This window comes from Pelobates fuscus, chromosome 8, assembly GCF_036172605.1.
Source record: "Pelobates fuscus isolate aPelFus1 chromosome 8, aPelFus1.pri, whole genome shotgun sequence".
In the NCBI taxonomy this organism is placed as follows: domain Eukaryota; kingdom Metazoa; phylum Chordata; class Amphibia; order Anura; family Pelobatidae; genus Pelobates; species Pelobates fuscus.
Genome location: NC_086324.1, coordinates 31,884,846 through 31,902,158, shown reverse-complemented (window position 1 = coordinate 31,902,158; position 17,313 = coordinate 31,884,846). Strand labels below are relative to the sequence as shown.

Genomic DNA, 17,313 nt, shown 5'->3' with positions numbered 1-17,313 from the left:
TCTGTTTTATATTCTCAGGTACCCTAACTTTGAGGCATTCGCCTTGGATATCAGACTTGTCTTTAACAACTGTGAAACCTTTAACGAAGATGACTCTGAAATAGGCAGAGCAGGACACAAAATGAGAATCCATTTTGAAAAAAGATGGACTGAAATCTTCAACATGAGCTGAAAGTGTTCTCAAATCACACATCCCAAGTGCACAAGAAGACCAGCAATGTGAATGGTTTACACAGAAGTGCAAGAATTATTTCAGTACTATACAACAAATAAATGATTTTCGCGTGACCATGGTACATCTAATTTTTTTCATTCCTTGCAAAAATCATAGCCCTTATTTTTTGGTCTGTTGTTGTGTCCTCTACTGGCAATGTGGTAGGGATGCACACCCAAAGAAATTCATAAATGGGGTGTCATAGTGCAATAGCTATTAAAGTATACTGAAAAAAACGCACTGAATCTTCAACCGCAAGAACTGTACTGAGGAAATGGATCGCCATTCCTGTTCAATAAAAGACATAAAGACCATTTTTTTGTTACTTTATATATATGTTTGTTTTTGTTTTCATATTTTTTTAGTGAATGTATTTAATTTTGTGAATTATTTATAATTACACACCAGACCGAATCTTCGTTTTCTGTGAAAAGGAAGACTAGAGACGAAAAATTGCTTTAAATCTTGAAAATACAACAAGAATGTTTAAATAAAATAAACAAGCCAAGTAAAACCTGTTTACACTGATGTGCTACAGCAGCACTTAAATGGAACTTTACTGTAGAGTTACAAGAACATTTATATAAATATACATATGTTTCTGCATCACTCATGTAGTTAAATTGTATTTCAAGATGGTGAAAATGAAACAAGAAGTATGTATATACTGTTCATTATTGTTTATATTAAGTCTTGTTTAAATATGTATGATGTGTACATATTGTTTGTAGACATTATTTATGATGTCTGCCTTAGAAGGATTGTAGCATTTAATTTTAGTCTTCAGGTGCAAATCTATAGCTTGTACAGTATCCTCTACTAAAACTGTGGAGTCTTAATATTGGTAGTGCCTGCATTTAAAACAGGGTGTAGGGGATATTTTAGTTTTCCATTTTCTTTTTTTTTTTTCTTTTCTATTTTGTTATAATTTCAAGCCAACTAGGCCTAAACAATACAAGTATAATCATTTGTATCCATGTGAAATAATCTTGTGACAATTTCCTACACACAGTATTTTTACATAGATACATTTCCCTTCCTTTGCCTTGCCACAGAAGTAACAATAAAGCAAAGGCATTTGTAACCACTGTGTTTTATCTACTGTGTGTTATGGTGGCCTGCTGGAGGCAAAAAAGATCAGACATTTTTTGTACCAATTGTACTTGAAGTTGTTTTATTTAAAACAAAAATGTTGTGAAAAGGGTAGTTTTTTTCACTAGTATGTGTGGCACGGATACAATAAAAGACTGTTTTACAATAACTTTTCTGTTTGTCATGTCTTTTTTTTATGGTTGTTTCTATGGTTACTCGTCAGCATTTATTATTAATTTATATATTGGGCACAGTGGTGTACGGTGAGTTCATACAGAGATTAACCCACTAACATTGCATTGGAAAAGTTAAATCAGGTCATATATTACCCAAGGCCGATTTGTTAACATTTAATAAAGATCTTATCTCTACAGAAGCTGCATACCTTGGCGCAGGTGTAGGCAACCTTCAGCACTTTAGATGTAGTAGATTACATCTCGCATAATGTTCTTTACAGCCATAATGCTGGCAAAACATCAGGAAAGATGTAGTCTACAATATATTAAATGCCAAAGGAGACAAGGAGTGCAGAATGAAAACTTTCCTACCCTTCAGACTTTCTCCCCGGCTACTGAACAAGAGGTGGCTGCGCTTCTCCTTTCCTCTCGCCCCACTACTTGCCTGCTCAATCCTGTCCCATCTCACCTTATCAGATCTCTCTCCTCTTGTCTTGTGCCCTTCTTTACACACATCTTCAACTTCTCTCTCTCTTCTGGCATTGTCCCTGCTGACCTTAAACATGCCACTGTAGTACCCATCCTGAAAACAACATCTCTTGACCCGTTCTCCCCCTCTACCTATCGTCCCATATCCCTGCTCCCTTTTTCCTCAAAACTTCTGGAAATACTTGTCTTTACCCATATGTCTCACTTCCTCAATTTCAACTCTCTCCGTGACCCTCTTCAATCTGGCTTCCGCCCTCTCTACTCTACTGAGACTGCTCTTATCAAAATTACTAACAACCTAATTGCAGCTAAATCCAAAGGCCACTACTCCATACTAGTTCTTCTTGACCTCTCTGCTGCCTTTGACACCGTTGATCATGCTCTCCTTCTCCAAACTCTTCAATCACTCGGTCTCTGTGACTCTGTCTTCTCATGGTTTTCCTCTTATCTCTCCTAACGCTCATTCAGTGTTTCCTTTTCTAATGATACCTCCTCCCCTCGTCCTGTCTCTGTTGGAGTCCACCAAGGCTCTGTTTTTGGTCCCCTTCTATTTTCTCTTTATACTACCCCTCTTGGCAAACTTATTACCTAATTTGGATTCCACTACCACCTGTATGCTGATGACACCCAGATATATCTCTCCTTCCCGGACCTCTCCCCTACTGTCCTGCAACGTGTCACGGCTTGCCTTTCTTCCATCTCTAACTGGATGTACTCACGCTTTCTGAAACCCTACTCCTTACCCAACCATAATCCAAACCATACTCCTAACCCTACCTCCTAAAACCGATCTCCTTGTCTTTCCTCCTCCTAATACTGATCCTCCTCTTTCGCTCTCCCTTCAAGTAAGTGGTATCCACATAAGTCCATCCTTGTAAGCGTGCTGTCTTGGCCTCATGCTTATTTCTGGCCTCACCTTTGAGCCTCACATCCAGTATGTTGCCAAATCTTTACAAATTGGTCTTCCCAAAAGCTGTAAATCCCTGCTACAGTCTGTAATGAATGCTGATGCCAGACTGATTTTCCTCTCTAGCCGGTCCTCACACCTCACTCCTCTGTCAGTCCTTACATTGGCTTCCTGTATCCCATAGGAGTCAATTTAACGTTCTAACTCATACCTATAAAGCACTGAACAATTCTAGCCCCTCTTATATCTCTTCACAGATCCATAGGTATGCCCCTTCTTGGTCTCTCCGCTCTGCCCGTGACCTTCTCCTGTCCGCTTCTCGCACCCAGTCTCTCACGCTTGCAGGACTTCTCCCGGGCAGCTCCCTTCCTATGATATAGCCTGCATACCACCATCAGACTCTACCGTAGTCTTCAATCCTTTAAGAAGTGCCTTAAAACCCATCGCTTTAGGAAAGCTTATGGCCTCCCAGAGTACCCTCTACCTTACATACCTGTCTCTTGCTCTCTCCTAAAGGGCAGCACTCTACTCTCTCCTCCAACTCTGCTTCACTCCCCCCTTATTTGATTGCTATTTCCTGTCCTAATGTGTTTTATTCCCCACCTCCTATAGACTGGAAGCCCATTTGAGCAGGGTCCTCTTCAACCTATCGTTCCTGTAAGTTTTCTTGTAATTGTCCTATTTATAGTTAAATCCCCCTCTCATAATATTGTAAAGCGCTACGGAATCTGTTTGCGCTATATATATAGCAATAATAATAATAATAATGGACTAGTTCATTATTTCAATAGTTGTGCTAGTTCTTAGTTAATTACGAATAATGTGCATACATGTCTAGCATGATTTGTTTTCACTACTGCTACAGTAGCTATTTCTAACTAGTAAGGTATTTTTTTATAGTCTTGTTGAAACCAGTTGTACTCTATGATGTTTTATTTTAAAAAATTTTTTTTTAAATACAATGTAAATAGTTGCCAATCTCTATTATATACTATATTATCCTCTCTTATTCAGCCCCTGAAATGTGTTATCCTAAATCTCTTGTTAATTTTCTACGGGGAAAAGAATAGGTGGTCAATTGTTCATGACCATTTGTACTGGAAAAAGAGCATGTCTCATGCAGGGTAGCATCCTTGGATCATAAACCTATAGACATGCATATTTAAAATACCATTATAACACCGTAACATCACTAGTGCCCACGAGAAAGGCTTCTGCATTTGAGCCAGGGCCAGAAGAAGTGACAGAGAGGCCATGTGGACAGGCACCATCAAGAAAGCTGATGTGCAAAAACCGATTAACCCCCTGAGGTAAGATGACCTCAATGTCCTCCGGACACTATAATTATTTCATTGAGATTAAGTCATATGGTGCACAGAATGTCCCTTTAAAGGGACACTATAGGCATCCAGACCACTTCAGGACATTGAAGTGGTCTGGGTGCATATTCTCAGGTTCCATAACTCTGCAATGGTAAATATTGCAGTTATTGAGAAACAGCAATAATTTCTATCCAGGGTTAACTCCACTTCTAGTGGCTGTCTACCAGACAGCCGCTAGAGCAGGGGTTCTCAACCCAGTCCTCATGACCCCCTACCAGTCCAGGATTTGGGGATCACCTGGATGTGTCTAAGGTGTTTAGAAAAAGGGGAAAAAAACACCTTAGACTCTAAAGTGTTTTTTTTTTTCTTTTTCTAAATACCTCAGACACACCCAGGTAATCCCTAAACCCTGGACTGGTAGGGGGTCCTTGAGGACAAGGTTGAGAACCCCTGCGCTAGAGGAACGTCTGGGTCGTTAGGCCACTTTTGGTCGCCTAACTGACCCTGGACACCCTCACGCAATGCATGAGGATGTCCAGCATCACCCGAAACCCCATAGGAAAGCATTGTATAATACTTTCCTAATGGGAAAGTCCTAATGTGAGCTGGCTATAGCCGCACATGTGCAGTAGTTTGACTGCAATTTTTTTAATTTTTTTTTATGCCTGCAGTGTAAAACGTTGTTGTTTTGTAGAAACTACAATGTTTCCATTGCATGCTTAAACAGACCTCTAGTGGCTGTCTCCCTGACAGTCACAACCAAGTAAAGCTCTGTCATGTGACCAATGCAGCTCATGGGAACGCATTGAATGAAATTATTTCCTATGAGAAGCATTTGAATTTGTGGCCGTGCCAAAAGGCGAGGAAAGATTGTATTCCTAACACTATAGTGTTCCTTTAAACCAGGACTGTCCAACAAAATATAGGACAGTTGGGATGTATGCACTTGAATGATCATGGACCAATGACATTGTCCTGTACACAGAAGTGCTGAGGAGCAGTGTGTTCTTCATGAGTTCACTGGATGATAAGTAACTATCACTGCCAGAAAAGGGACCACTTTGCTACACACCAAGGGACCACCTTGTTACACAAGGCTACACACAGGATTAGAAGTGTGTTTAACACTCTACATGTTTTAATAAATGTGAGACTCCACACATTGGGTTGGGGGTTGTTTAGCACTCTGCCTATATTCCCATATTATGTAGTGTACATATAGTCACGTGGTCAGGCACTGCAACTGATACAGCCTTGCACAGGCGGGTGACGTCATCCACAGAACCCCCGCCCACTGTCGGTCCTCGCAGCAGCAGCAGCAGCAGCAGGTAAGGCGCTCTGTACTGTGAGGGTCCGGACTGTCCCACTCAGCACTGAGTTTGGGGGGGGGAGTATCTCTCTAGTGTGACACCCGGAAACCGTGAATGGCTGGCGTGTTAACGGGATTGCAGTATTCCCGCCTCCAAGCCTCGCCGGGAAGTGTTTGTTTATAATAATTTCCTGAGTTCTCAGAGGGCCTAACGTCATGAGCCCACCCCTTACCTGACCCAGGACACCCCTCTCTCTGTGACAGTAATGGCAGCTCCCATTTAATGTGTATCTGTCTTGTTACATTGTATTTTGTAATTCCAGCTCCTTTCAGTATGGCCAATAACCATATAATACACATTCTGTTATAATAAGCAGTAATGGAATGATGGCAGCTTCCCAGCATTGGACATTTCCTTGTCTCTACCTGGGAGGACTGACTTCATTACCTGTGACTTAATAAAGGGCTATTCACCAAAATGAGGATTGCTGTGAATGTCACATTTAAAGGGACACCATAGTCACCCAGGACACTTCATCTCAATGGGTGCAGTGTCCCTGTCCTCCTAACCTTGCAGTGTTATTATGTAAGTCACCTTTTACTGCACAGAGAGGGAGCTGGTCACCTACACAGCCACGTCAGCGTGTATTCCTGACACGATAGTGATCCTTTATGTCCAACTGCTCTAATGGCTGTCTGTATCGCAGCTACCTGAGGCGATAGTATCCCCCCTGCACTGACCGAACAAGTAAAATCTGGTCACGTGACAGGGAAGCCTTCATAAAAATGCATTGATTCCATGCCTTTCTATGGGGTAAGTACATGTGCACTAGGTCCCCAGTGCTCCTCTTTGAGAAGCATCAGATTGGACATCAGCAGAAGAGGAGGTGGATACGTAATAAAAACTTGGAGGGGGGGGGCTCTATAGAGCTCCTTTAAAGCGAAGATGGGTAAACTGGAAACATCCTACGAGATAGCTGTCCTTCCAGTTTAGGTACTTTTTCATTAAATTAGTCATTTACTTTAAATTCCCGACAGTTCTTAGTATTTAGCGAATAATCGTATTAATTGCATTGGAATGGGTGGTGGATTCCTTTAAAGGAAAACAGAAAAAGGGGTGCTCTATATCCCAAATGCATATTGCAAAACCTAGCAGTATAGCAGTATAATACAAATATGTTTCCCTGGCTGGTTACTTAAAACAGCACTGTCACACCCATATTAAAATTTAGTATTTCATAAAGATAGAATCTCTACGAAATACTCATTATGACTGTTTTGGAATTCACTCAGATTCCAACACAGTCAAGAGATCTACAGAGACAAAGTTGGCATTTTTCCTCCACTTTACACTTCTTGACACAAGGCAGAGCCTACGTGTCAGTCTCTGCAGCCGTAATCAGTGAGAGCTGCAGGCAATTGGCTGTGTCTATGGAGGATGCTGCAGTCTTGGAGATGGTTTCCCCCATAGATATCAATGCTGTACTCTCACATATGCGCTAGAGCCTAGAGTACAGCAGTGACAGCGTGACCAAGATGGCGGCTCCCGCAAGGGACAGGTTCAGATAAGTAATCTGAACGTGGTGGGAGAAACATAACATGATATCACATCTCTGTCCAATCACAGCACTGCCTCCACACTTGGGATATGGAATTCGAGGCCTATGCCACAAATCTGTTTTACTAGATAGTTAAAATCTGGGTAGGAGTGGGTGTGTTTCCAGAGTTATGGCTACTGTAAGACATACCATTCGGTGTAGAATAATTGCAGTTGACAAATATGATATACCCCTAATCTAACAATTTCCCAAATCTTGACTGTAATACCATATTTATGACTGCTTAATCAAGCTTCTAACAATCCAGCTAACCTCAGCTTTGCTTGTTATTGGTCCCACAGAAGACAGGAGCCAGTCTAGGATAATGGGTAGGCTCAAGGAAATAAGAGGTAAAATTGAATATGGTGCTCAGATTAATAGAACACAGACAGTATGCAGTATTCACTTACTGCAGGAATAAAACCAATCAACTCGGGGACCAGACAGGATGAGCTATAATTAACCCTAAAGTAATTGTCTAAGCAACATAACCTCTGCAGCTCAATGTAGGTGTTATTCTGCCTATAGGCGTCTCTCCCCTCTCCAGCTGACTTGATATTGTAAACTTTACACTTCGACAGCCAACCAGTAGCCTGTTACTGCGTCTGTGTAGAACGGCGCTGATAAATTTAGTGGACATGGAACCGCCATCGTTATTTATGATAATGCTTACACCGAATAAATGGTAGGCCGATTTGTGCTTGTCTTAATTTAATATTATTACTGCTATGTTCTTAGAAATAAATATGATGAATGCATTTTAAATGTTCTTGCTACTCAGTAAATCCATTTACCTTTCCCCTGACAAATACTCTTTGCATCTCTTGCAGACTGATTTTAAAATGGTGGAATTGGTGCACACACTTGCGGATCATGTCGATGACGTTAACAGCTGCACCTTCTCTGACTCTCTCCTTGCTACCTGCTCTTTGGACAAAACAATCCGAGTTTATTCACTAAACGATTTCAGTGAAGCCCCCTTTTCCCCACTGAGAGGCCACACATATGGAGTCCACTGTTGCTGCTTTGCCCCACACAGCCCCATCCTCGCATCTTGTTCTACCGACGGTAAAACGATTCTCTGGAGCATGGACAATGGACAGGTACGAGCCTCCTTTCAGCAACCGACCAGCAGCCCTGTGAGAGTCTGCAAGTTTTCCCCAAATTCCCTGTATTTGGCGTCGGGTGCAGCAGATGGTTCTGTGGTTTTATGGAACGTCCCATTATTAAAAATTCATAGGTAAGCTTTAAAAATAGATCTTCCCGCAGTATGTTTGTCATTCTAGTGATATAAAGTTTCTCCAGGTTAAAGGATCTAGTTAGCCAAAACTTTAAAATATGCTAAGTATGCTATGGAAATGGGGCAGGTATTTAAGTATTTGGAGAACAGTGACAAATTTGCGCATCATAAAGATAAACCGTATATTTAGTTGCTACTACAGACCTCCTTTCTAGCACTGGGACCACTGCTGTCCCTCTGGGTTCGTGCATATTACAATAATTTAACAACCACCCCCTGGTTCTTTCTTTTTTTTTTTTTAATTCTTTATTTTTTGCATGCAAAAGTTACAGGCTAACAGTCAGCACATTTTTATATAGGTTGAGACAGTAATATGGCATTTGCAGACACAGATATAACTAACGATTAAACAGGTGACTGGTGAAACGTTCAAAACATACAGCAGTTCCAGTATCCAAAGACAAGTGACCTGCACAATATTTATATTAATGGCAAGCTCAGGCTGGGTAAGTGACTGGGTGCCAAGACCTAGTGTAGGCATTGCAGAAGATGTGGACACACAATAATGCTGTGCAATTTGTGAAGGTTAATAGAACATAAGTGAGTCGGTTGGCGTGTCATTTTGGCGCAGACTTTCGCTAGTAATGCAATACTGGTGAAAAAATATAGGAACAAACAAAAAGGGGGAGCAAATAAAGTCAAAATGTTCTCGGTAGAGGACTCTGCTTTACTAGGTTCTGACTACATAAAAAGGTGAGTCTCTTCTCTGGAGGTGGCATTGTAGCGTCCGCTGCGAGGGGACCGACCAGCGCGGGGCCGATGGCTTCCTGGGTAGTTGTTGTTGAAGCCTCCCCCTGCTGTTACCTCTGTTCAAACTTGTGGCAGGGATGCTTATATATGTTAAGCCGGTTGCCCACTCCAAGGGCCTCCCAGCGCCCCCGTGTGTCAGATCCTCTCCGGCCCCCTCAAGGCATGCCCCTGTCGTGCAGCATAGGGTTCCACAGTGTTGTGGGCACTCAGGGACGTGAACAGTCTGGCGGACTTCCACCCCTGAAAAGTCTGCGGGCCCCCGTCCCTTGCACCTCCCCAACCCCTGCGGGTCTCCGTTGGACCTCCAGACTCTTTTTGCCTCACCCTTCTCCGGTCACATGCATGGCGCCGGTCAGCGCCTCACCGGTCCACCGGGGTCCCAGCACGCCTCGGCTCCACAGGGCTCTCAGAGTTGGGGGCATCTGCCCCTGGACCACCACCAAATCCAGGGGCCAAGGCCGGCTCTGTGCCGAGCAGTCCGCCGCCCGGGGGGGTCCTTACATGGGATCCATCACCTTGAACGGTCCAGGTGGCCCAGTGCGGCTCCCAGCTGCGTGTGTGGCCATCCGCCATCTTGGTCCCGCATTGCGCGGGCTTCCACCCCAGTCTCTGAAGGTCTGACTTGTGGGCCAGGTTTACCCCTGTCGGCCAGAGGGGGGGGGGGAGCCGGGCCGGCGCTCCTTTCTCTCCCTCTGTCATCGTGCCTTACATGCCTGCAGTCCGTGTGTGTGCAGGCCTTGTGGGTTCGTTTCATTTATGCAGGCTTCGCGGCTGCAGCTTGGTGAGCGTTGGCACATTCTGCTCCTGGGTCTCTCCCCACACAATGCTTGGTGCCTCCCCGGCTTCTGGCTTGCTTTAGAGTCCGTAATTTTCGGCGTTTAGATTGCTCAGAGCCGGAGCTAGCATGCATGGCTGCCGCTCTGCTCAGCGGCCTGGCCTCCCCCCCCGGTTCTTTCTTATACCCCACCCCAGTACAAAATGATTGGCCCTACCTGGGGAAGCTTTCTCAAGCACTACACTACACTCGTTCCCAAGCACACTCTCCTTGGATGTCAACGCACTGCCTCTTTTTGCCAGGAAAAAAGTGTCTGAACATAGTGATTTCTGTTACTATATTCCTAGAGTTCTCTAGTAGAGTGTGAGAGAAATAGTCACAGCAACTACATCACATGCTTTATAATTCCATTGACAGAGAGCAGAATTGGGATATATCCCTGTATACTTAGAAATGATTGACATGTGAGGTGAGGACACTGTTTTTTATTTAAAATGTTCTTTAAATCTGTACATTTGCTAGCAACGTATTTTCCGCTTTCATTTAAAGCAACAATGTGTGTACCAGGACAAGTGCGCTTTACAGGGACACCTGAATCCAGATAGTCATTTATATCATTTGTATAATTTATGGTGGAAGGAAGTCCTTATCACAGTCTACCTTATGGCCTATAACCACCAGTTTGCTTGATAAAGTCTCCAGCAGAGAGCCGAAACGTTGCCTTGAATCAATAAAGACTGCTCACTAACAGCTCTTTGAGTGCGCAGACGCGTTTCTATCTTAATGTGCGTCATAAGCTGGGTTTTTAAACCTGAACTTTCTGATATTAAATTGTTGATCTTGGCTACTAAGAAACCAGCAATGTTTGATAAGCTTATCTTCTGTTGGACATAAGCATTTTATCATATAACAAGCCTTATACCATTCATTTCCTGCCTGATATCCAATGTGCTACTTTCAGTAATGCAATTTGTCAGTTACATATTTCATTTTTAAATACATTCTGCAATGCAGAGTCAGTGTTTTACACTAACAGAATAACAAAGTTCACATATGGAAAACAGATAAAATAGGATCCATACATAATGATATAGAAGAGTTGCGGATTAAGTGTCTAACAGGAGGTGGAGGCAATCGAGACAGAAGATTTAGCTGGAGATGTTATAGAGAGAGAGGTCTACCTGGAGGCTGGGGTAATGAAGACAAAAGTGCTAGCATTAACTGGGAACTTTAGAGGCAGGCGTTGAGGGGAATGCATGGAGAAGGAAGGTTAGATTGTCTGGAGAATTATTTTGAGAGGTAATGTAGCTAAAGTAGGTGAAATCAAATGACCCAAGGTGTAAGGTTAAAGCAGCTCTGTAAATGTTTTCCAGGGCGTTTGTGTATTTTGCGTAAGCTGATGTTCCCAGTCTACTTGTGGCAGCCAAATGGTGCAGCTGAAGGGTGTTCTACGTACCTGAAGCTCTGCTTCTTTTTTTTTTTTTAGAAACTCTGGCAGCTCATCTGCCAAGAGTTACGTCACTGCAATATTCTCCTGCAAAAGTGATGGTAGGAGCCGCACTCAATCCCAGCAGCCACTCGGTGCTCTGGGGCAGGACCAGCAATCCCACAACGACAAGGCGACAAAGAAATTCCCCAGGCACTCAAGGTGTTAAAGACGCAGGCAGTTTTACTGAAACAAGAAGAACAGCAACAGAGTATGAGAGTACACTGAGGTCTTTAGACAATCCAGGGAGACCACAGGATCTTCCATACACCAACTCGTGCCATGCGTGACACAAAGCCTTTTCCCACAGCGATCGCTAGCAACAGCTATGGCAGTCGACAAAGTTAACAATGGAAGCTCTGCCAACTTGAGCTTTACCCATAAAACAAAATATTCCCTGCTTTGTCTTATGATATCTCTTGATTGTATTGGACTTTCAGTGAAATCTCTACGTGGTTTACATAGGTATTTTTAAAAGATAAAGATTTTGTCTTTATGAAGTGACTGGCTACCTTTTTAAAAATGTTTTTATATTTTTACAAAAATCTTTATTGTAGATAAAAGTTGTACAATACCATAGCAAATGTTCAGGTCATACAGGTTCGGTTTATGTGACACAAGTCAACAATAAATTAAAATTAGTTACAGCTCAGGGCGGTACATCTCATCAAGGATATTATATCTGGTACTCAGTCAGGTATCATTAATTTGCAGTTGATACTTAATCCTACAAGTGAATCATGTCATATTTAGGGCTTGGGGTACGTATGTGCCTGAATGTGTGGTAGGGATATTGTTTAAGGTTGGGTTCAGATGGTGGCCTTAACCCACAAATGGATGAATATATTTGGATCGTTGGTAGGTTATTGTCATAGTAATATATAACAGTGGGTGAGCACTGGAAACATAAAACTGGGTACAGTAAACAAGAAGTATAAGATCTAGCGATGAGGTCAGAGTGTGTTGTAGTGGAGCCAAAATTCCAGTCCACGACAAGACCAACATGATCGCATCTGCTAACAAGCAGTCTATGTAGTGTCGGTCGGAGACCAGTAGAGCAGGGGGTCCACGAGGAGCAAGTAATAAGAGTGGGGAGACCGGAGAAGGGCGGACCTGTATGGCTTAAAGGACCACTATAGTCACCCTGACCACTTTAGCTCAATGAAGTGGTCTGGGTGCCAGGTGCCCCAGGTTTTAACCCTTCAGATGTAAACATAGCAGTTTCAGAGAAACTAATATGTTTAAATTGCAGGGTAATCCAGCCTCTAGTGGCTGTCTTCCTGACAGCCGCTAGAGGCGCTTCCCCGACGCTCAATGCGAATATTGAGAAATGCTTTCCTATGGGTGTTTTTAATGCGCGTGGCTGTTGCCGCACATGCGCATACGGTTCCACTCGGGAGCTGACGTCAGAGGGGGAGGAGAGGTCACAGCGCACAGGGAGTCCCGCGCTGGATAAAGGTAAGTGGCTGAAGGGGCGCCGAGGGAGCCCGGCGCTGGATAAAGGTAGGTGGCTGAAGCCGGAGGGGGGCCCTGAGGGAGGGGGGGACCTAAGGATTATATAGTGTCAGGAAAACAACTTTATTTTCCTGACACTATAGTGATCCTTTAAGGCCTGTTGGAGGGTGGTGTGGCATAGATGGGCATGGAAAGCAGGGGAGGTAGGGTATTATTCTTTCATAAATCTTATCCATGGCCCCCATACCTCTTGGTAGAGTGAATATTTGTGGAAGATGGGAGTGTGGATCTCCTCCATAGTCTTAATTGCATCTACTTTAGTGATCCATTCCCTGACAGATGGAGTGTTGGGATTTTTCCATTTTACTGGAATGAGTAAGTTGGCAGCTGTGAGTAAGGAGAATACGTTGTTGCTTGGGGAGGGGGCAGTGGAAAATCAGGAACACTAATGTATGTGGTGTAAGAGGGAGCTGGAATCCTGTCACTATTTTTACTATGTTGGTCCAGTATGTCTGGATCAGCGGGCAATGCCACCAGGTCTGTGCTAAGGATGCCCCAGGTTGGGAGCACTTCCCACAAGTGTCTGGTGTGTTTGGAAATAAGTTGTGTAGTTTGGATGGAGAGTAGTGCCACCTGGAGATTCCTTGTACATTGTAGCAAATTGAGGCTGTGTGTATTTGCCTAAAAACTGTTTTCCATTGCGATGTGGTAAACTATATATTGAGATCTGTGGCCCAAGACTGAAGGGGCTAAAGTTATTGGCATGATCTGTTTGGAGAAGTTTGTAGAATGTTGAGAGTTGTTTCGATTTGACATCGTGGGTCGTGGAGTGGAGCTCAAAGTCTGAAAGGGAGTGGGAAAAGGATAATGTTGGCAGTCAGGCAGTTTGTGCAAAATGGAAAGATTGCAATATGTTCCAGGTGTCTGGACCGACTATTCTGGAGAGGGACCTTATGGCGTTTCCATCTAAGAGGGAACCTAGTGTAAGGTAAAGCATGTCAGGAGATCATTGGAATTGTTGGTAGGATATGGCTTGCAGTCCTGGTGGGAAGAGTGGGTTGTGGGTTACAGGGTATAGGGGGGACAGGTGAGGAGAAATGTGCATGGAGTCTCTTACATGTGCCCATATCTGGAGCGTGGGGAGGATGGTGGGATGAGTGGTGTGGTGGGCGAGCAGTGTCGAGGGGTTCGCCTTTTGCCATGGGAGAGGGACTTGGAACATGGAGCTTTCTAGTAGTATCCACTGCCTGGCAGGTGGGGAGATGGACCATTCGTAGATTCTGGATAGCATAATAACCTTGTAGTATTGCTCCATGTAGGGGACTCTCAGTCCACCACTGTATTTGTGTCTGGTCAGGACATCATAAGGAATTCTAGGCTGTTTATGTGCCCAGATGAAGGTAGTGAAGAGTCATCTAAGCTTGGTGAAGAAGGATTTAGGTGTGGCTATGGGCAGGTTATGAAATAGAGTATCTTAGGGAGTGTGTTCATTCTGAGGATATTTAGCCTGCAGAGCCAGTGGAAGTGCAGTTTGTGCCATGTCGTCAGGTTAGATATGGATTGGAAGAGTGATTCAAAGTTCAAGTCAAAGATGGATGTTAGGTCCGCTGATAGTCAGACTCCTAAGTTTGTGATCGCTTTATCTGCAAGAATTTTCAGGGATAATTTTTTCAAGTTGTGGAATGTGAGGAGGGATTTTCACAGTGAAAGATAAGGAGTCCCATGTGATATCTATAATATGAAAGACAATCTGCAGATGTGCTAAAAAATTTGATGACAGAAGAATTGTGTTATAAGTTCTGGTAAGAGCAAGGAGACTGGCTGGAAGACTATTTAAAAACAGCTTACAAACTACTATCCATGTGGTATTAAATACTACATAAGATGAAAACAATCGATCATTCTCATGATGGTCTTTGTTGGAGATGCCATGCTCCAATATAAAACGGCTTTGGAAAACCGTTCATGCCATTATTCAAATGATCATTGATAATCTCCCTCTTTTTAACCCAGCAGTTCTCCTATTTCAGTTCCCCTAAAGGTACAAAAAAAAAGTTCTCCACCATTAAAATCCTTAACGTAGCTAAACAACTGATGTCCTTTATTGGTAAAAAAAAAGATGGAGGAATTGGGACTGATGAGGAACTTGGATTTGGAGTACAAGCCAGAATCCAGCTATATACAGGTATTGGGCCCAGTGACTGATAACCTCCTTTTCGGTAGACTATCAACAATTCTTGACTTGACATCTGATTACTCAAATCTTCTGCCCTAATGGGTTTTTAAGTGACATGCGATTGTGGCCTGGGCCTCCTTCGCAGTTCCTTTTACAGGTCACCAGGTGCCCATCTTTTATTTAGTTGTTGAGTTAGCTTTAGTCTTGGTTGAGCCACCAGCTTCATTTCATCAGATTGTTCTTAGTAAGTTAACGCACCTTCTCCTGCATATCGAGGTCTGTGTTTTGTTCTATACTTCCCTGAAAGTCAGCATGCCTGAGCTCGCTATTTAGGACTTGCAGGTCACTTAGCATTTTACAAATGATAAACACAAGTTGACAATACATTCCACAGTGCTTCATAGTTTAAAAAAAAAAAAGGGATATAATGGCAAATAAGAGAGACTACTATAACTGTTTACAGGAACATATATTAACGACGGCACTTCTCAAACAATCTAGTATGGTATTAACCACTCAAAATGGAAAAACCTGATGAAAAGATTAGATTTGAAGGTATGTTGCCAGTATTAAGCTAACAAATTAAGAAAGACATGCAAAGAAAATCTGTGTAGTGGTAAAGTGAAATGCTGTGTTGAGACAATAATTATTTTTGGAGAGACGGGGAGAAAGGTATAATGAGTGAAAATTACCCTGGGAAGATAAGCTTGCCTAAAGTGATAAGTTGTAAGAGACATCTTAAAGACCTGGGGACATGGATAAAGTCTGATAGGGTAGGCAAGCTGTGCCATAGGAATGGAGCTGTCATTGAGAAAACCTGTCGGTGAGAATTTGCAGTGCGAGAGCAACCAGAAGACAAGAGAAGGGCAGTGCTAGAGCAGAGGGACCACGAATTCTTTATTTATGAAATGTAATGGGGGTGGAGTTGATAAAAGCTTTATAGGTAAGTGTTAACATTTGGAATTGATCCTAAAGGCTATGGGAAGCCAGTGGAAGGAAACACAATGTCACAGCATTCTAACCTGTAAAGTGTGATGGCGATTGCAATGATGACGTTTTTAAACCAACATTCCATTATTTTTCCAGATCAAGCAGTGTGAAGGATGGGTCACTGGTGGCATGCACATTTTCTCCGGATTCAAAACTTCTTGTAACCGGTTCGTCGTGTGGGGACTTGACCGTTTGGGATGAGAATCTGAGATGTTTACACAGTGAGAAGGCGCATGATCTAGGCGTGGCATGCTGTGACTTTGCTGCACAACCAATAGCTGGTCAGTATTTTATTTTTGGCTTTTGTCATTAGTGACATACAGATGTACACATGCTAAGCTATCATTTGGGCAAGTTATAATATTTACAATGTTGGTAACTCTCTAACCAGCCATGTTTGCGGTTTGGCTATTTTGTCTACAATTTTGAATTTTTGACATTACCCAGTCTTTTTATTCGAACAAGCTGAAATCATCTTTGTGTCACCTTGTCAGGTGCTGAACGTGGTATGGAACATTTCCAGTTGGCATCTTGTGGCCAAGATAATGAAATCCGATTGTGGCTGATCTCATACAGCGGTGCAAAAGGTAGAGGTCTTAATATACACCCATGTGCTGTTTACTCTATATCTAGATCACTGCAGGCATTACTATTACTTAGTGATACCAACAAAATATATAGTCTAATTTGATTTGAAAGATACGCCAGTGTTTGGGTTTTCCTTTTTTTTTTAGATATATAATTTCTATTTAGTTTTTCATATTAGGTATTTTAATAACACTCATTCAGATTTCCATTAAACATTTTGTTTTGTTTTATTTGTTTGTTTTAAACGTTTTGTGTTTTTTCTTTTTTCTTTTTCTTTACCAAAGTATGTTTTTATATAGCATGTTTCTGGCAAAATTTCATAGTGACTTTTACTTTCATTTATGCCATGGTGCAAAACACTGTATCTATTTAAACTAGTTTACTTACAAACATTTCCTGTTGTCTGTGTTGCATTGATTTAGGCCCTGGGGAGATAGCGCAGCTAAGCGGAAAAGGGCACATGTAGGAGTGTGGGGATAGATGCATGGGATTGGTTGGGAAGAGTCTGTGGGTGTGATTATGTTCTGTGTAAGACAGTGTGGGGGAGGTCTTACCTCAGTGCCACTTGGGATTCGGGCCAGCAAACAGCTTCCTGTTCTCCTGCTCCTGTTTGCCTGGGCCTGCAGATTGACACAGCCTGATGGTTGAGGCTTCTGGCTTCCCTCAGGGCTGCTGCAGCATGGATG

General features: G+C 42.8%; 2 protein-coding genes across 14 annotated transcripts in view; both read left to right on the top strand.

Annotated features, from left to right (window-relative positions):
• The window catches only part of BAZ2B (bromodomain adjacent to zinc finger domain 2B), a 217,099-nt gene extending 215,624 nt beyond the window's left edge, over positions 1–1,475 (top strand). For all 13 annotated transcript variants that reach the window (XM_063429646.1, XM_063429654.1, XM_063429653.1 and 10 more), the window contains one exon: positions 19–1,475. In XM_063429646.1, coding sequence (XP_063285716.1) covers positions 19–172 — 154 coding nt within the window. In that variant the 3' untranslated portion in view covers positions 173–1,475. The remainder of the gene's footprint in view (positions 1–18) is intronic.
• Positions 1,476–5,479: 4,004 nt separating this feature from the next.
• The window catches only part of WDSUB1 (WD repeat, sterile alpha motif and U-box domain containing 1), a 46,285-nt gene continuing 34,451 nt past the window's right edge, over positions 5,480–17,313 (top strand). Inside the window, exons 1-4 of the mRNA XM_063429640.1 lie at positions 5,480–5,528; positions 7,938–8,347; positions 16,136–16,320; positions 16,534–16,626. Coding sequence (XP_063285710.1) covers positions 7,950–8,347; positions 16,136–16,320; positions 16,534–16,626 — 676 coding nt within the window. The 5' untranslated portion in view covers positions 5,480–5,528; positions 7,938–7,949. The remainder of the gene's footprint in view (positions 5,529–7,937; positions 8,348–16,135; positions 16,321–16,533; positions 16,627–17,313) is intronic.